Source organism: Emys orbicularis, chromosome 2 (genome assembly GCF_028017835.1).
Source record: "Emys orbicularis isolate rEmyOrb1 chromosome 2, rEmyOrb1.hap1, whole genome shotgun sequence".
In the NCBI taxonomy this organism is placed as follows: Eukaryota; Metazoa; Chordata; order Testudines; family Emydidae; genus Emys; species Emys orbicularis.
In genome coordinates this window covers 231,234,400-231,255,508 of record NC_088684.1, presented here as the reverse complement: position 1 = coordinate 231,255,508, position 21,109 = coordinate 231,234,400, and the positions used below count along the sequence as shown (strand labels likewise).

General features: G+C 41.3%; 1 protein-coding gene across 1 annotated transcript in view; it reads left to right on the top strand.

Moving 5' to 3' along the window:
* CHN2 (chimerin 2) overlaps positions 1 to 21,109 on the top strand; it is a 215,555-nt gene that overhangs the window by 65,801 nt on the left and 128,645 nt on the right. The window contains exon 2 of the mRNA XM_065400226.1: positions 20,389 to 20,427. Coding sequence (XP_065256298.1) covers positions 20,389 to 20,427 — 39 coding nt within the window. The remainder of the gene's footprint in view (positions 1 to 20,388; positions 20,428 to 21,109) is intronic.

Genomic DNA, 21,109 nt, shown 5'->3' with positions numbered 1-21,109 from the left:
CAACAGGCTCTGGTTTCTGTTATGAAATACTTGAATACAAATATTATTATTGCTGTTAAATACAAGGTCTTGTAAAGAACAACACATCTGATCACCAACCCTGAGATCCCTGAGAGGAGTGTGTGAACCTGCTCATATTGATGCCAATGGAGTATGGCAATTTACACAAGCTGAGGATCTGCCTCACCCACCTCCCCAAGTTGAAATAATAAACCAAACTTCTAATGTGATTGAGGTCTAGTTCAGTAGCAAGTTACTCTTTTTGCATACCCAAGAAATGGCAGTTTAATGCTAGTTACGTTTTACCACTTACTCCCATTTACCTCCATTTTCTGACTAATTTACATCCAGTATGTAACTTAAAGCATGATTAAATCATCAGTGAGAATTTGAGGCAGACTTTGGACAGAGGTAAGGAAAATTAGAGCTCAAATTAATTGAGACAAATTCAGAGCTGCTTGAGCATGGAGCTGCAGGATCTGTACTGGTGGTAGGAGGAGGAAAGAGTGGCATGCTGGCTGGACAGATATGTACAAGAGCAGAAGCTGGTGTGAGAACATTTATACCAAGAGTGATATCACTGACTTACAGGGATGTAGCAAAGGGTGTGGCTTCTGGGAAATGTTGAATGGTTGGGACACAGCCAGGTAGGTCACATTCAGAGCTAGTACAGAAAGGCAGCTAATACGCAAAGGGTGCTGAAACTTAGGTTTGGCTATTTTTACAGGAGTCTAATAAGTTGCAAAGATCTCATTCATAGCAGACATCTAATGTCATTGGTACTGAATCAATCATCTATTGTTACAAAACCAGTGGGGCATTTTTTAAAAGGCAAGTGAGCAAATGCTGTTGGGTTAGCATAGTACTCTTATTAAAATTAAAAATGGTGTTCTCTACATAAAATGTAGCATCCTTTCCAAATGTTTCTGTTGTATTAAAGGTGCCTGTAATACATTTCCTGAGATGCTACCATTTGCAGCACCGACCATAGAACACTACCGCACGCTGATATTTTGCTGGTAATTTTGGAGTACACACAACCTCTGTGCCATTTAGACAGCAGATTGCGTTTTAAGTCTGGTTTTGAATACTGCTGTGTCATCATACATTGCCTCTGGTGAAAACTTGTGTTTCTCCTGTATTCCAGTATCTACTTACAATACTTAGGTGAAAAGAATGAGGAGTACTTGTGGCACCTTAGAGACTAACACATTTATTTGGGCATAAGCTTTCGTGGGCTAAAACCCGCTTCATCGGATGCATGCAGTGGAAAATACAGTAGGAAGTTATATATACACAGAGAACATGAAAAAATGGGTGTTGCCATACCAGCTATAACAAGACTAATCAATTAAGGTGGGCTATTATCAGCAGGAGGAAAAAAAACTTTTGTAGTGATAATCAGAATGGCCCATTTCCAACAGTTGACAAGGTCTGAGTAACACTAGGGGGGGGGGGGAATTAGCATGGGGAAATAGTTTTACTTTGTGTAATGACCCATCCACTCCCAGTCTTTATTCAAGCCTAATTTAATGTTGTCCAGTTTGCAAATTAATTCCAATTCAGCAGTTTCTCGTTGGAGTCTGTTTTGAATTTTTTTTGTTGGAGTATTGCGACTTTTAGGTCTGTAATTGAGTGACCAGGGAGGTTGAAGTGTTCTCCGACTGGTTTTTGAATGTTATAATTCTTGACGTCTGATTTGTGTCCATTTATTCTTTTGCGTAGAGACTGTCCAGTTTGGCCAATGTACATGGCAGAGGGGCATTGCTGGCACATGATGGCATATATCACATTGGAAGATGTGCAGGTGAACGAGCCTCTGATGGTGTGGCTGATGTGATTAGGTCCTATGATGGTGTCCCTTGAATAGATATGTGGACAGAGTTGGCAACAGGCTTTGTTGCAAGGATAGGTTCCTGGGTTAGTGTTTTTGTTGCGTGGTGTGTGGTTGCTGGTGAGTATTTGCCAGTCCTCACTTACAGACAGCCCCCCAACCTGAAGCAAATACTCACCAGCAAGCCCACGAAAGCTTATGCCCAAATAAATTTGTTAGTCTCGAAGGTGCCACAAGTACTTCTCATTCTTTTTGCTGATACAGACTAACACGGCTACCACTCTGAAATACTTAGGTGGTGGGCCTCACATTTCTCATTAATCTTTTGCTTCTGAATCCGGCCCACAGATTTGGGGCCTAATTGAGTGGCGGGGGTGGGGGGATGAATAATTCTGCTTGACAATAAATCAATTTGTATGAGAAGTAGAAGGAAGGAGAGTGTCCCTTTTAAAAGTATCATCATTTGGGGGCACTGAGCTACACTATGTGCAGCCACCCAATGGCAGCCGTATACCTAAATTAGCAGGCATCAGTTAGACCAATGTACTGAAACTGAGATGCCTAAGCAGTAGGACATGTGCATCTCTTTGGAAGAGCAGTAAGGTGGGTGCCTTTTTCTGACACCCATTAAGCTATTGCAGGGAATCTTCTTCGGGGTGTGGCAGCACTGTGCAGTAGTTGCCCTTTGAATAATCCATCCTTCAATAGAAATTGGTTATCAGAAGCCCGTGTAAGGTCATTTTGTTATATTTTTACTGAAGTGAGATACAGCATAAATAAGATGCCATAAATTAATTTAGGAACAATCCCACATACATAATAGTTTTAAAAAAATGCAATAGTGGTACTTAATGATTCTTACATTTTTGTGTTTTTAGCTATTCTGTAGCTGTCAGACATAGTTGTATTAGCTGATTTTTTTTCAATAGCTAGGCAATGATGTGCTGGACTGCCGCTTATTATACTAAGCTGAGTGGTTTCACTATCACCCTTCTCTTCCTCCTATTTGTTTTTATTCACTTGTCTCTTGTTATATGCTAAACTTATAAGATCCTTGGGGCAGGGACTAAACTAATCTGACTATGCAATGAACAAATACTAGACGGACACAAATTAAATATTACCACTGGGTAAAACCACTGAAATACTAATACTGACTTTTATCTAAGATGCATAAGCTTTTTCAAGAGTTCTAACTATTACTTAAATTATGACACATTGCTGTAAATGCATCTTTTATGGCAGACTTGTAAAACATTACTCGTAACTTTATATTTGGAAGGCTGGGAAACATTCTAAAGGGCTGATAAGTTAAAAAAATCTATATAGCTAAAATTAAATTGATCTAGGCCAGTGATTCTCAATCAGGGGAACACATACCCCTGGGGGTATGCAGAGGTCTTCCAGGGGGTAAATCAGCTCATCTAGATATTTGCCTAGTTCTTCGAGTGTTTGCTCATGTCCATTCCATATTAGGTGTGTGTGTTCACCACATGCACCGGTGACGGAAGTTTTTCCCTCAGCAGTGTCCATAGGGGACCGGCTCTGGTGCGCTCTGGAGTGGCGCCCGCATGGCGCAGTATAAGGGGCGCTGCCAGCTCCCCCCATCCTCAGTTCCTTTGTGCCGCGAGTGACAGTGCTGGAACGTCCGCTGCTTCGGCTAGCATTGATTTCTTCTCTGTTCTTGCGATCTTTGAAATCCTGTAAAATAGCTATACATAGTTCGTAGTTTTCTTAGGGCAAGTCTTCACTACCCGCTGGATTGGCGGGTAGTGATTGATCTATCGGGGATCGATTTATCGCATCTCGTCTAGACGCGGATAAATTGATCCCCGAAAGCGCTCCCCGTCGACTCCGGAACTCCAGCTCATGAGAGGCGGAAGCGGAGTCGACGGGGGAGCGGCAGCGGTCGACTTGCCGCCATCCTCACAGCCAGGTAAGTCGACCTAAGATACACCGACTTCAGCTACGCTATTCGCGTAGCTGAAGTTGCGTATCTTAGGTCGACACCCCCCCCCCCAGTGTAGACCAGGGCTTAGTTACCCTTAGTAATAGTTCTCAAATTCTCCGTTAGTCCCAAATGGGACCCAGCTGGGGGTCGGGGCATGCCCCGGTCCCTAGGCTTTAAGCCCTGCGATCGCTGCAAACAGTCTATACCCATCAGCGATCCACATACCAGCTGCCTAAGGTGCTTAGGAAAAGAGCACATAAGTGACAAGTGCCGTATCTGCAAGTCCTTCAAACCTAGGGTGAAGAAGGAGCGTGATATCCATCTAAGAACACTCCTAATGGAGTCGGCACTCGCTCTGGCACTGGAGCAGCGGTCCAACTCCGCACTGAGCACCATGGCCTCCATGTGCAGTGCTCCTCCGGTGCCGTCCACAAACCAGTACCGGTCTCCCTCCACGGCTCCGGTCAAGAAGCCGAAAAAGACTGTGAGGGGAAGATCTCCTACCTTCCGCAAGGGAAAGGATAGGGCAGGGAGCAAGCCAAGACCTGTGTCGGGCAGCTCAACATCCCCCTCGGGAAGTCGGGCCCCAGCTTAAGTCGAGTGGTGAAGCCCATGCCTTGCCTGCGACTCCAGATAGTGGTGCAGGCCCTGGCCAGCTTCAGGTGCCATCGACGCCCAAAGCCCTTCAAGCAGCTCAGGAGATCTTGATGCTCCCAGTGCCGCCCTCACCTGCTCCTGTGGTAACCTGGTCTGGGGGAAACCCGCGTTGGGACCTATGTGTGTGTGTCCCCACCTTAGTGGTACCATTCCCCATTGAGAGGGATGTCCCCCCCCCCCCCCAATGTTTGCCCACCCACAGCTGTCACACCTCAGGACGGGAGAGGCAGACTCAGCGGAGCCCTCTTCGGTCCCTGCACCACAGGGGCACCAATCAAGGGACTAGAGATGTACCTCGCCGGTAGATTGGCACAGACCCTCTGAGGCACATGCCACCTGGCAAGAACTCCGGGACCGGCTCCGACCATCTTCAAAGGCTTGGTACCAATCCTGGTACTGATCAGGTACCAGAGACCATCCGTCGCGGGGCTGTCATCGTCTGTATCCGAAAGGAAGGTTGCCGTAATCAGGAGGATTCTCCCGGCAACTGGCTCATAGTAGCTCCCGGGCCCGCTCAACGTACCGGTCGAGCAGCATGAGGCGTGGATCGCCAGGTATCTGATGCAGATCCACTGAATGCTGTCAGTCCCCAAGAGCCTGACCAAGACGGTCTCACTTGGACAGGTCTGCTTCAGGACGCAGCGACCAGCACTGGTTGGACAAGAGCTACCGCTCAGCCTGATCCTGGTCACCCAGTACTGACTGCTCTGCTGGTAGCTCTGGCTCAGAGCGAGGTTCCCTGACTGTGGGACAAGCCCCGTTACCAACGATGCTGACTACATTATCAGCACCAAAACTTGTCCCGTGGCCCCAAGCACGGTGGCCTGTGCCATGGTACCCATGGAACCCTTGGGGGTTCACCCAGCCTTCCCAGGGTGCCGGATAGGTGTCGGGAGCCTAGGAGAGGCCAGTGTCAGTATCCTGTCCCCCTCTGGTGCCTGAGGCTTTGGGAGGTAAGACCCTGCAAGTCCAGGACGACCCAGGGGAACAAGCTGCTGGACCACCAATGGATGTGGAGGTTCCCACGGCACCAGCATTGTCCTCGTCAACACCAGACAAGGCTATCATGGGGCCCCCTCACCCAGTTCCTCAGGCTGATGCCAAAGTGCACCAGGAACTTTTGAAGAGGGTCGCTTCTAACCTGGGGCTTCAGGCAGAGGAATTGGAGGAGCCCTTGGACTCTCTGTTTAACGACCTCGGGGAGCTCCTGCCGGGGAGCTCTACCCGTTCATGAAGGGGTTTCTAAGATCACTAATGCCCTGTGGCAGACCCCCTCTTCCCTGGCCCCTATCTCTAAAAGGGCCGAAAGCAAGTACTTTGTGCCAACCAAAGGACATGAGTGCCTATACTCTCACCCAGCCCCCAATTCCCTTGTGGTCGAGGCAGTTAACCACAAGGAGAGGCAGGGACAACTTGGGGCCACCCCCAAAAATAAGGAGGCGGGATCTTTTCAGATGTAAGGTTTATTCATCTTCCAGCCTTCAGCTGAGAGTGACCAACCACCAAGCCCTCCTTGGCCAATATGACTTCAATATGTGGCAGGCCATGGCCAAGTTTGAAGGGTTGCTCCCTGAGGCTTCCAAGAAGGAGTTCTGAGTGATCCTCGATGAGGGCACAACTGCAGCCAGGGCGGCCCTCCAGGCGGCGTCAGGTGCCATGGACACTGCTACCTGCACCATGGCTTTCGCTATCTCCATGCGGTGAGCCTCTTGGCTGCTCTTCTCTGGGTTGTCCACCGAGACTCAGCAGTCAATGCAGGACCTGCCCTTCGACGGCCAGGCCCTATTTGCAGAGCAAACAGACAGCAAATTGCATGGCCTCAAGGACTCCTGCACCATCCTCAAAACCCTGGGTCTCTACGTCCCAGCCCCGGCGTGTAAGCGGTTCAAACTGCAGCACCTGCAGGGCCAGCGGAGTCAGCCTCAGCAGGACCAGCATCATAAATGAGCCAAGGGCTACAAGCATCACCCAAGCCACCGGCCTCCATCCTCTGCCCGGTTGGGCTCGACCCATAATAAGCAGGGGGCCAAATGGTCGTTTTGAGGGTGTGCCTGAGGACAATCTACCAGACTATTCCCCGGATCCATCCTTCCCTGTGTTCTCCAGCTGCCTTTCCCTCTTCCTCCCTGCCTGGACGGCTATAACCTCGGACCGATGGGTCCTCAGCATGGTGGAACCGGGTTCTACCCTCCAGTTCCTTTCTACCCTCCAGTTCCTTTCTACTCCTGCCTTCCCCGTCCCTCTTCAGGGACCCCCTCACAAGAGTCCTCACGCAGGAGGTAAAGGGGTTACTACTGGGTCACATGGAAGCGTGCACTTACATGGTCCGCCATGCCAGGCTCTGGATGCAGTCCCTGCAACAATGGCTGGCGATGGTCTATTCCCAGTCCCGGGACCCCCTGGAAAAGATTGTTACCATTCCCTAGGCGATCCTTACCTTGCTGCGATGGTGGACTGACCACAGGAGAGTCCTGGAGGGGGTTCCGTTCGACAACCCTCCTCACTCCATCAAGTTGGTGTTGGATGCCTTGACTGGGGTGCGCATCTCGGCGACCTCCAGACACAGGATGTGGTCCCCAGAGGAGACAAAGTTGCACATAAACATCAAAGAGCTCTGAGCAATCCGGCTGGCGTGTGATGTCTTCCTGCCCCACCTGTTTAGCAAGGTGGTACAAGTCCTGACGGACAACACAGCCTTGTTGTCTCTCTGTCAGCCATGAAATGCACCTGGAAGCTTGTCACCTTCCCAGTGTCAGGAATACGCTGGTGGACCAGCTCAGTAGGGACTTCTCCTCTCACCACGAGTGGTCGCTCCATCCAGGGTAGCTTGCATGACCTTCCAAAGGTGGGGAACATCCCAAGTGGACCTGTTTGCAACCAGACAGAACAGGAAATGCCACTGGTTTTGCTCTCGCAAGGTCTGAGCAATGGCTCCCTCTCTGATGCTTTCCTCCTGTTGTGCTCAGGGAGCCTGATGTACACGTTCCCTCCGATTCCACTCATCGGCAGGGTCCTGGCAAAGGTCAAGAGAGAGACAGCTCAGGTTGTCGTGATTGCCTTGGCATGGCCTCGCCAACATTGGTTTGGCACACTCATGAGCTTGTCAGTGACCCCTCCCTGGCCCCTGACCAACCTCCTGGACCTGCTGTCACAGGAACATGGTCGTCCCCTACACCCCAACCTCGAGTCCCTCCACCTCTTGGCGTGGATGCTGCGTGGCTGAACCCTGAGGAACAGACCTGTTCGGAAGGAGTCCAACAGGTCCTCCTGGGGAGTAGGAAGCCCTCAACCAGACTGATTTACCTGGCCAAGTGGACGAGGTTTTCCCACTGGGCATCCGAGCATGGCATCTCTCCCAGATTCCATAATATATTTAATTTGTCTTCATAACCAATTGACTTTAACCTAAACTATTTTGGTAGGATAAGTGACAGGGTCTGCTGGAAATTGTAGCTTATATGCATATCTTAAAAAAAAAAAACTCACAAGAAGAGGGTATTTTTCTTACTGTTAACTAAACTAAGCTTATGATAAAAAATCTGATAGATAAGCTTTTTAAATACTTACTTGGCAGTCTTTTGTGTACATGTTCAGAATGTACAAGTTTCTTTTGAGAAACAACTTTTCAGTCATAGAAGTGTTTTATTCAGCAACTCACAAGGGGAAAAACAACCAAAAACCTGTTATCATGAGAAATTGTAACTTCTGTTTTCTTTCTAAAAATAAACAATCGCTCTCTAACTCATTATAAAGAAGCAAAATCCAGCTGTATAGTTGAGGACCTTGTTTTGAGTCTACTTTATTTAAATGTAGTCATCTACCACAGAGAATCTCTATGCATTCTAAAATAGCTAAATGCGTCATATACTTGGCCTAGATGCACCTTTTATACTTGCAAAACAGGGAACTAGGATGTTAAACTGACTTCACACTGCAATCATATTCTTGCTTTACATATTCATAATGGCCAAATTCTGCCCTTACTTGCACTCATGCATGCTACTGAAGGCAATGGCATTACCTTTTAACTACAAATACATAGGCACAACTGAGGATAGAATTCAATCCTCTGAGTCAAATTTTGGATATACTTTGATTTGAAAGTATAGTGTTATATCATGCAGGTCAGGTACAGAAACATTGTTCAGGCATCTCCCTTTGTTATAAGAAAACAATCTAAATGAACAAATAAAGTCATTTCTGACTTTGAATTCTATAGGTGATGAGCACCTTCAATTATCATTGAGTCAGTGGGATCTGAAGGTTCTCAAGACCTTGCAGGATTTGTCCCTAATGACTTTGAAATGCATTGTGTCATTGCTGATACAGATGAGAGTTGATCTGAAGCATTTTCTCAAGATGACATGAGTTAATTTTCAATGTGAAATTTTAGGCATGTGACTCCCATTAAACCGGTTAACATTTTGGGTAGCACTTTGACAATGAGCTCTCTATAGCAAGTGACTAAAACAAGAATGAATGGTGTTACAGTTCTCCCTCTATAGTCCAGCAAGGGCACCCAAACTACGTCCCAGCTTCTCAGCTGGCATCTCTCTCGGGCAGAGAGAGACCCAGGTCTCTCTCCCTTCTGACCAGCAGGGCTGGCTCCAGGCACCAGCCCAGCAAGCAGGTGCTTGGGGCGGCCAAGGGGAAGGATGGCACGTTGGCTGTTTGGCGGCAATTCGGCGGCGGGTCCCTCTGGGAGGGAAGCACCTGCCGCCGAATTCCCGCCAAAGAAGAAAGCGGCGCGGTGGAGCTGCCGCTGGAGTGCCTCTGATCGCAATTGTGATCGCAGCTTTTTTTTTTTCCCCCCGCCGCTTGGGGCGACAAAAACCCTAGAGCCGGTCCTGCTGACCAGTGTATTTCCAGGATGAACAGTTCCCTGCCTACACTGTGTTACTTCCCAAAATCCTTCTCTCTTCAGGGATGTGAGACAGGGTAATTGCCAACAGTTATAAGTAGAGTGACCAGACAACAAACGTGAAAAATTGGGACAGGGGGTGGGGGGTAATAGGAGCCTATATAAGAAAAAGACCCCAAAATTGGGACTGTCCCTATAAAATCGGGACATCTGGTCACCCTAGTTATAAGTTACCACACATCTCTTTCTAAGCAAACACTTCTTTTCCTAAGGTGAAAACATTATAGAGAAAACATATTAAAAACAATAAAATAACCTAAATTCATGCTAATAAGCTTAGCAGAGATCATCCCCTAAGTCCAGCAAGGGTTCTAGTTGGTTATAGTCCTTCAAATCCCACAGAAGGGTCTTGTGATCATCAGTGTATAATAGCTTTAGCTCTGCACTAACTCCCAAGTCTTATGGGGCTCAATGGACCAAAGCCCTTCAACCCTTCCCTAGCATTGGGTCCCCGCTTTGACCAGAGGTCCTGTCCGTTTGCTGGATCAGAAAGCAGGCCCTGAGTCAGTTTTAACTCAGGCTATTTAATCAAAAATCATTTCTTTGTTTGATGATCCCTGGAGAATTCAGTTTGAATCTGTATATTCAAGCTTCTCTCCAGGTGGTGGTAGCTCTCTGGAGATGTTACAATCTGAGTGCATTTGCTTAACACCCCCCCCCCCCAACTTTTCTTAGAGCCTGGAGGGCTCCCTTTCCCATGGAAATACATACAGTCTCTCAATAGTACATAAATACTTGCATTTTTAATACAATGAATTCCTAAAAGGCTTACACTTTATTCAATAAGAATTAACTTACTTCAGTAAGGTTTGTCAAGGATATTGTCATATCTGTCACAGATAGTTGTAAAAAATATGAGAATACTGGTTCCTTTCAACTACACTTTCAGAAAACATTAGATAAGTGTATTCCAAAATTTATTCTGCTCAGTTCAGGAGAAGGCATATTGCTACATTATAATACTATAAGATCTCTTTAGCAGTAATAAAAGTGCTGTTCAGTAGTAAAAGGTTTCTGAAAGAACTATAGACTTTCATAAGGCAATTAAAATTACTCCTGAGTAAGGAAACTATGGGATAAACTGTTTTTCCAAAAGGAAATGGTGTGTGATGCTGTTCTAACAATTTTCCAATATATTAGTAGTTTGATTGTTATGATTGTATGGAAGAATATGTATTCATATTAACATTTTTATGACATATGTTTATATTGACTAGGATCTTATTATTGGGTTTAGGTTTAACAACCGGCTATAGAAATTTTAGAGGTACTATAGGAAGACTTGTAAAATTTTCATTTCCATCTAAGAAAGTATGTGGCTCAGGTTCAGTGATAGCTGATAATGATCAATCAAATACAAACGTTAACTCCACATTAACTAATAATTAATTTAATTGGCTCTCAACTTGATTGATCCACTCATACAAAATTGTACATAAAAAAGAGGAATTACATTCCATTTTAATAAAATAAAAAGGTAAAGTGTGCAGAAAGGTACTGCTAATTTACGATTCATGAGAACTCATCACATTTTAATAAAATAAGTTACGAGACACCTACTACAGCTTTTCTCTTCCTAACTGTTACAGGTTAGTTTACAGAAGTAAGTTCAATAAAAAAATTACAAGATATTCCCATGCAAAAGAAAGTCAAAGGAGGACCTTCTTCTGTCAACCTTTAAAAAAAAAAAAAAAAAAAAAGTTTGTCATTAACTGTGGGGGGTGTTGTACCTTTCATCTCTGAAGACCTAGGTTTGAATTCTTATTAAGCCCCCCAGTTCAGCAAGGTACTTCAGCATGTGAATAATCTCATTGAGATCAGTTGTTTTTGCCAAATACAGTATATTCTGTGATCATTGCAAATATTGAGTGAACAAACAGTTAAGCAAATTCACTAATTCATAATGGGTCTCCCAGTCAGTATGAATTAGTAAATTTCCACTGTATTCTGATTACCCTAAATCTGCAGTGCAGGTTTTTAAAAATATTTGTATGTGTGCATCTAGAGAATGGTAAATGCAGGGGTGGGTAGGAGAGAGTAAAAGGTTCATAATCTTTGAAAAGCTGTTGGCTAGCTTACACAATCAATTACAGGAATAGGAGGACCCCCTCATTTACCCTAGAATAGTAAGAAGAAAGAATGTGCCCTTGGTGAGAGAGCTGATAAAATGACACATGGCAGACATAACAGAGCCACCAAAAGCAATGATTTGGATTTTGCTAAAGGTTAATAACTTTTCAGGGAATGTATTGGCTCCTTTGATGAGCCAGATAAATGGGCACTGTGTCAATTTATGAGTGCATTTCTGGAACAGGGAATATGCGGACACTATTTCAACAGAAACATTTCTAATTGCAATATTTCACCCTGACCATTGTGAATATTTGTTGGCACTATTGCAGTTATTTCAGTCAAATGTTTTTCAAACAGTACATGGATACTTTGTTGGCTTCTTTGGGCATTTGCTCTTTTTTGAGTTGCAATATGTAAATGACTGAAAATACAGTGCCACATTCTCAGAGATGATAAAATGGCATCAGTGGGGCTATGCTGATTTGCACCATTTGATGATCTGGTCCTGATTTTTATCCAGGAACTAACTGGTTATTAGTTAGAAAGAAAACTAGATGTGCTGTCTGCTAATGTGATGTCATTTGTTTATTTCTACTAAAATGATGAAAGTCTTTAATTCTTGTGAGGCCTCAGATATGTTTTTCTAATTTATTTTGGCCCTCAGGTTTCTAGCATTAGACTATGAGGTGAAATATGCTACATTTTAATCATTCTGGCTTTAGTTGGAAAATTAAATAATGGTACCGATCATCAGGCTTAATGTTTGATGACCATATTGAGTGTAATGACAGCCATTAACTAAAACAGATGTTTGCCCAATCAAGCAGTAAGGTAGCAATTCATATAGCATTTTTTTGCATCTTCATATCTAATTTCTCATGGCCACCAGGTTTTTATAATTTGTCTTAGAATGATGTTAATTCTGTATACTGTATAGCATGAGCAGAGCTTTCAAAAGGCCCTAAGTCACTTAGGAGCTTAAATTCGGTGAAGCTCAATGAGACATAGGCTCCTAAGTGCCTTAGACACTTCTGAAAATGTTACCCTCTGTTCTTTCTGTCTGTCCATCCATTGAGGCATTTATACGGTCCCTCTCACTATTAGATGCTCAGTGTTGTCTTTGACACTTATACACTGAAAGTTCAACAGTTCTCCACAAACTTCATAGTTTATGCAGAAAAGCAAATAAGATTTCAAAAGAGCAATATTTTATTTACTTTTTAAAAAACATTTTTACAGTCAGATGGATATGATCATTTGAACAAACACTGAGTACACTGACAATTCAGTAAACAGATCATCTTGCAAATCTTCTTCTGTCACAGTAGGGCCTTGTTGCCTTTCCTTCTAATAGGTTTGTACCATTGTTACTTATTTTACTACACCTCTACCTCGATATAACGCTGTCCTCAGGAGCCAAAAAATCTTACTGCGTTATAGGTGAAACCGCGTTATATTGAACTTGCTTTGATCCACCGGAGTGCGCAGCCCCGCCCCCCCGGAGCACTGCTTTACCGCATTATATCTGAATTCATGTTATATCAGGTTGCGTTATATCGAGGTAGCGGTGTATTTAGACATTGACAGCATTTTGCCATTTGGTGCTTGGTAATTTTTATCGTTACTGCATTTAATTCATTCACAAAATCCGTATTTTTAATCTGTATTTTTGTAAAATACATCTGATCACTTTAGATTACATTCCCTATAGAACTGTTTAGCAGTGTTTTATGTTAGTGAAAATACTTTTACTTTTTAAATCTGAAGCAGAAGGATGACAAAGTGAATGAGAAGGGAAAATCTAGAAAGACTGTACTTAGTAGAATGAGCCAATATGCGTGATATATACAGCAGTATAATGCCAAGTTTATGGTAGGCTTAAAAGCAAAAGATACAAAATACTTGTCATTTTATATTGTTCTTATTAAAAGCTTATTGTTTCAGCATAATGACTGTGCAGAACAGAACTCCACCCCTTTTGCTAGAATTTTTGACACTTTAAATTATACGTTATTGCTGATTTTTTTTTAAAAAAAGGAAACAGCACAGTAGGAAACATCTAAAGTCAGAAGGAACATGCTAATTTTTAAACTGTGCTGTAAGTAAACAGATTTGGCGCTTCTTGTTTGGTACATTATGCTGGAGGTGAAACTCTCTAATAGCCCAAAATATAAGTTAAAGCATGTTCTCATAATTTAAATGATTTTTTTTAAAAAATGGCTGTTTTCTGATTAAAAGGAAAGTTTTGCAATAAAGCTGACAACTGCTGGCTTCTGCATGGGCATCCCTGTGTTCTCCATGAAACATTAAACAGTGTTCATGACACATTGAAATCTTTCAACAGCTCCATTGCTAGTTATTAACTATGGGGGGAGTTCATTTTGCTCTTCACAGCACAGTCTGATTTAAGAATTCAGTGAGACTCTCATATGATTGTGTGGTTTATTCATTATTTAAATAAAAGAACTGCCTTTCTTAAAATGCAAGTCAAATAGGATTATAACAGCTGCTTTAATATAAGTAAAATAATCCCCCAAATGACAAAGTAAAATCTGAAAATATTGCATATTTAAAATAGTTTCCAACGTTACTGAAAATGGTACAGTGATATGGTGAACTGAGGTAGTTTTGTGTGTGTATACAATTTGCGAGAGACTCCAAAACAAACAAAAGGATAATAAGCACTCACCACCTTCTGTACTCTCATTAGGGATTTAGATAAGAAGTGAAAAATGAACATTTGTTATTGGTAAGTAGTAAGTACACAGTGGAAAACAAATAATGCAACGATGGCTTTCATGTTGGAAAAATTATGCAACTGTCTCCTCTTCACGCCCCAGCCCCTCTTCAATCATTTGTATATTATAATTGCAATTATTTAAAAAAAATCTGTCAATAAATACTACTGTTTAATCTCACTGTTCTGAAAGACAGCCTTTTAGTTAGCAGTTACATGACAATGTAGATATATATTTAATGTGAAAAATATTGTAAACAAGAAACCCTGAGTTTAATCTTCATCCTCATTTTGAATAAAAAGTTTTTTTTAAAAGAAAACCCCAAGATTAAATAATACACTATCGTAATGCAGGTGTAGTATATAGTGGAACTGTATAAAATCTATCATTCATTCACAGGAAATTTATATTCAAAAGCTGGATCTTTGAGATTGAACAAAAAAATTGTGGCCCTGGTTCAGAAGACAACAGTAAAAAACAAAAAAATAGTAACCAAGAGACTGAAGTAGTGGATCGTGTGGGTTGGTATAACTGCATACTAGCCCCAGTCACTGACCCAATGACTCCTAATGCCTCTTTCTTACCATTGCCCACATGTCACTGTGATTCTCAAATTACATGTCAGATGAAGAGGAGGACTGAAGTTGGAGCACTGATGGCAGAGAATTCAGGCTTAGGCAGACAGACAGAAGTACAAAGATTTTCTATAAGCCTGCATTGAAGCCATGGCAAAGACAAAAAGATCCTTTTCCCCGCCTTCCATAGTACCTGCCAAAACATGGCCAACAAGCTATTCAGGGTGACAAACCCATGATCAACCCAGATTGCCGGTATTCCACAACGGAGCCCAGTTCTACTTTCTGGGGAAAACTAAGATTTCAGAGTACCTAGGTTTGGACACTGCATAGAACCACTGTGAGCTGGAATGTAGAAAGAACGATATTACTATGCCACTTATACTTAATGCCGCATCACTTGTGAGAATGATACTGCCACTATCATTTAGGCGATATTGTCAGTTTTTAAGCAATCCTATTGACAGGACCTCTGGATAGAAATTAGATAAATTGTAGAACTAATTTGAAGTGGAACTGAAATAGTTACAGTGGATTTATCTTCATAGCTAAGAGTCCAGTGCACTAGAGAGTAAATCCTGATTCTATGATGATACTCAGTAGTAGTAACTGTAGAATTTAATTTTGATCCATTACGAAGCACTGATTTTAAACTGTTAATATCAAACTATTTGGAGGAAGTACACTGAATTCTTTTCAATACTCCTGACAAGCTGCAACGGCAAGACATCTTTAAGTAAGAAATGTTTTCACTCACTACATGTCATATATGGATCTTAGCAGTTAGAGCTCTTTTCCAATGGGTCATCAATCCTAAAATTTAAAAGAATCAAGAGAATAGCTTGATTTCCATTGGATTAGATGTACTTTGACTGCACAGCGCTCGGTATTTAAACTCCTGTACACCAAAATCGAAGAGCAATAAAAAAAAAAGCTGATGGACTTTTTTCTGAATCTTGACAATTGATCATCATCTTTGTGAACTGCAATAATTGATTCAGATTAAAACTGGATTAAAATAACCCTCAAATCCTCTTCTTCAACCACATTCCAATGAATAATAGGTGATGTCTTTGGTGGCATAATAAAAATCTGGGCCATGCTTGGAAAAAATGAGACTTGAAGTCCATGCATTATAGAACATACACAGTTGTGTGCCTTGCATAATTACTACAGTTGCCACAAAATAATTATTTAGGTCTATAACCTATGGGGTGGTGGTTGCTGTGCAAACAGAATTTGAATATGGACCTCAGGTCTTGTTTTTCACAGGTTGTCCCTCATTTATCAAACATCATTTTTTTAAGATGATGGCCCTTTATTTATTTTTCTTTAATTGAAAAAAATCCTTGTTACATGGATCTTGTATCTTGCATCTTAAAGCTGTCTAAAACCTTTCATACGCTCTTTCACTGTAAGCTTCATATTTATTCAACCGCTATTCTTCTCCTTCAGCCGTACATGAAAATATCTATCTTAAGCAGTTTTTTATTCTATTTCTTCTTTGTGAAGACTAAAGCAAATTAACTGTAGAACTAATCTGCCGTTCCTCATTCCCATTTTCCAATTTTCCAGTATCATTTTTACTTGACCAATTTTCTCCACTATTTTTTCTGCCTAATATGACTGAACTGCTGTATATTGAGAATTCTTTGATTTGTTGAAATATTTTCTGAAGTTAGCATTCAGCATTTCTTTTGTTCTCTCTATTATCCATTTAACTAGCTTCTAGATAGTTTTTTAGATATACTGTAATACAACCAATTTGGAAGACAAATATTTATTTCAAAGCCTTTGATAAACAATATTGTTGTTAGTATTCTTTATGTGAATATCTGTTGCCATTTCTAGTCTTTCCAGCTCTTTTTATTAAATTATGTTCCTCTTCTGTAGTACATTCCCAATATAATAAAGAATTCAAATAAAATCCTCTGCGCATTTTTTAGTCTTTCAAAGTCATCCTTTCTAAACTCCAAAATGTTTGTGTTAGAGTTGACCCTCTGACATTTTGTGATTGTTTCACATTTGATGTTTTATGCTCACTGGTTTTTAAGTGATGTCTAGTGCCAGCCTTATTTGTAACACAGTACTTGGCTCATTTTCTGAAATTAGGTCCCAAATAGTTGTTGAAAGTGTGGGTCATTCAATAAAACAGCAATAGGAAACAAGCATGTACTATGTCTAGGAGTATGTCAGCACATTTATTTTTGCATATTATTATTATCCAATCAGCACCTAATTACTATGATCAAAGCTAATGTTAATAGGCCCTCACCTTCCTTCAACTTGGGCACTATTTAAAAAAAATGACATGAAACCTGGACTCAGTGGCCCCTCTTCAAACCACCTGCATCTATACAAAATAGACAAAAACAAAGGGTATTAAGTTGTCATAAAGTAACTGAGGGGATCACCCAAAATCTGATGGACAATCTCAGTATTCCAGTGATCCAAACCAGGTTTCACCTGATGGTGAAAAGTGAAGAACAACCCAGGTGATTTCACTTCACATACGAAATAAGGGGGGGAGGGAGGGAGAATCTGCAATATGTAAGGTCTTAATCAACAATCAAATTTTGAAATGTATCTCTTGGATTGCTTACTGTTTGTGGAGAATGGATATGAACAGTTTTCCATTCTGCTAAATAGAGGCAGAAATGATGTAGCTAATGGTATGAGTAGCATCCAAGGGACCAGGAAACCAAAAAGGAGTGAATTACAGTAATCTTGTCTGCAAGTGATGATGGGAATTGTATGACTACAGTTGGGTACATGGAGAGGGGGGGACTTTCCAAATAATTCAGAGATAGAAATAGATACCCTGAGCTCTTGTTGAGAGCAGCCTTGCATGATACCTGCATTCTGCACCTGTCCCATTAGTAGTGGATTCACCCCCTATTAATGGGACAACAAATTATACCTGTGAGTTCCATTACATGTTTCCCTGAGCCATAAACAGGAACATTGTCGCTCTGGATTGAGTTTAAACCAGCTGTCCATCACTTCCACATAGATCTGTGCCATCAAATACCATCCATGATGGTTTGACAGTAAATAACACTGATAGCATTTACACTGTGTGAATGGTAGATATTATTATGTGAGTCGTATACGATATACACCTGGAGAAGTAGGATGGAACCCTGCAGTGTCATGCGTTAGAGTCTCTTAGTAATGGCACATAGGTGCCCCTCACCACTTGTTGAGAGCTCCCACTCAGGAACATTTTCATCCACTGAGGAGTGAATCCATCCCCCGCCCGTCAGGGCCACAGCCTGACAGATCTGACATAATCAGCAAGTGAGAAGATTGTCCTTTACAGTGACTAATGTTCTCTCCATACCACAAGTCTGTCTGAAACTAGACTGTACAGTGTCAAGCAGTTTATAAACATTTATAGCCTCATTGATGTATAAGAACATAACCTGATTCACTTTGCTTTTTCTAACTGCTACAACTAACATTCATCTGTAAGCAGGGGTGCTGGAACAATTGATATGGGGGGGGGGGTGCTGAAAGACATTCTGTAAACCCTGTATATAATGGAAACAACTTCAAGACCTGGGGTGCTGCCACACCCCCATCACCCCTAGTTCTAGTACCTATCTTTCCATCTGTCCAAACTGTGTGTACTTTCTCACCCGACAATTCATAGGCTTTCTTTTTCCCAGATCAATATCATAGATAAACCAATAATTGCTACCTTAATGGTTAAAGAGGTTAATGGAAAATATTTCTCAATTAGTAAAGCAGATTTTGTTGTGTTCTGGGAAATGCAGAAAATTTTTAGGAAGCAAGCCATGGAGGTGGGTGTAAACTCAGTAATAAAATGCCTGGGGCCAGATCCTCAGCTATTTTGTATGTCAGACAGTGTTTCTCCACTGACCCTGTGTATGCAAAGACCAGAGAAGAGAATAAAGTTTTTGACAACATATTGTATGTGGCTCATGTTATTAAGTTGCATTGTGTTGAACAATATGTGAAGAACCAGTTATACAGAAGACCTGGAAAAAGAATGTATTGAGAATTGTAATCTCATAGGGAAAAATGAGTGTTTGTCTCTACTTGAAAGTTTAAATACATTTCACTGTTTTCATATTAATGTCTTCACATAATATAAAAATAATTACCAATTATGATGAAGCAGAAAGCTAGTTACCCTCGGATTGCTCTAATATAAGTACCTCTTTTGGTTTGAGAGCCCTTTAAATTTGGCAGTGTTGTCTACAACAGATGAAGTGGATTTATTTGAAATTCAAGTCTAGTGGACTTCATGAGCAATATATCTGCAAATTGTTACAGATTATCATCCCAGGCAATAACTGTGATAATTGCTAGGTTTTCTCTTTTTAAAAACAAAGTAGTTAAAAGTGGCATACTGTAGTTAATCATTAACATTTCCAGTAAACAATTTTTTTCATGGAGGTATATAAAATGTGTGTATTTATAAATAGACATGGAGAGTGAGCTATTAAAATGTAATTTAATTACATTAGCATAACTCGAGTGGGAGTTTAGTAAATACCAAATACTTTAATTAGCTTGCATCTTTTTATTTGGAAGATTAATGATATGCCCCTACATGACTGTTTACAGTGTTTAGCAATATGACAGTTTAGTGCCAAACTAGTATACGTGACCCTTTTAGAAGTAGCTGTTTATTTAACTGTTAGTATTCAAGCTGGGTAGGTTGTTGACAGTGAGGTATTCTGGGATCTCTGGATATTAAAGCATGAACCTTTAAAACGTGAACTAAAATACACAAGTCTGTTAGCCCAGGGTGTAGCTGGCTTGCCCAGTCAGTATCGCACTCTGTCCTTGGCAGCTGGTGGCTGGGATATTTATATGAGCCTACTACAGCCTTTAGTTCAGGTAGTAAAGGCTCATGATTTTAGATCTTGAAGTCTAAGGTTCAATTCCCACTGCAAACTTTCCTGGGGGCATCATGTAATGCTTTTGGTAACACAGAGCATCAGCTTTTTGTCTCCTGTGTTTGTCTGTTCTTTGCATCAATGGATAATAATTTTAGTCTTTTACATTCAGTTGCAGTTTTTCCACTGTACTTTTTTTTTTTTTAATTGCTAATTCAGTTTCTGGAAAATTTGTAAATCACACATTGGATTAAAGGTAGGAAAATTAATTGAATCATCCATGTTGGAATAATCAGATCTGAACACATCTGAGTCCAGTCTGAGTCACACATGTTTATTGGCTTGTTACTTACTTTTAAAGCCTTGATAAATAGGTTAAAAACGTGATCTGAAATCAAATTATAATTTGTTTTATTATGCCAAACCAAGTAAATACTGTTTGAACTCCCTCCCTAGCAGACCAATCAAGTTAATTACTTTAAATATATTTGAGCAAAGGAGCTATATGAAAATTGGTAAGAAATTAATTGTCATATTTAAATAATTTGTAAAAATGGTATTGAGTCCATAAGTAGTGAACGTGATATTCTTCTCTAACTTCTCTAACATGATATTCTTCTCTAGAACTGTACTGTAAATAAACATGCAGTTCTCTTGAGAAGGAAATGTGAATATTGCTGACAAGCTGTGGTCTCTACAGAAGACATATGTTGACAGTTTGACTGACTGGCCAATTGATTGATTTCTTCTTCTTTTTTTTAATTCTAGATGCTGAAGAATACCAGCCTCCAATATGGAAATCCTACTGTGAGTATATCAGAAATCAGAATAAATATCAAAATCATCTTAAAAGAAGTTTCAATGGAAGGTGTTTTCCCTCTCTCTAAAACAATTACCTAAGTGCGTTCAGCTCTTGTGAAAGTAGCTGCATTGGCAAACTGAAGTTTTCTGTTTATTCAGATAACAGATACAATATGGGTTGCAGCAATGCAAACTCCTGCACTCTCCCTCACTGATGTGAAGTTCTATAGGGGCCATTTTTGTGGGTGACAGAGTAGTTCGATCTCCCTATCCATTCGGATTTGGTTTCCTTGCTGAGGCTGCCAAAAAGGATTCCTGTTATGGCAATGAGTTCTTCACTGTACACTCTTGCTGAGCCTGAATTAGACTGAGTGAACCAAATTTTTTATACAGGCCACAAAGCTACCTTCAGGTGATAATCGTTTTTGATCCCTAGCAATTTAATCTGGTTTTAAAGTGGTGGTTTAGAAGTAAAAGGCCCAATATACTATTTTCAATCTTCTGGACTATCCAGTTCTTCTACTAAAATATCATTTATATGAAATGTAATGCAGAAATATGTTGTATGCTGCTTTTATTCCAGTTACGCTGTACTATGATGTAGCACTGAGCTGATACAAAGCAGTTGGCTTTTACAATCTTGATTAAAATTTGATTTAAAATAAAAGATTAATTTTAAAAACTTCAC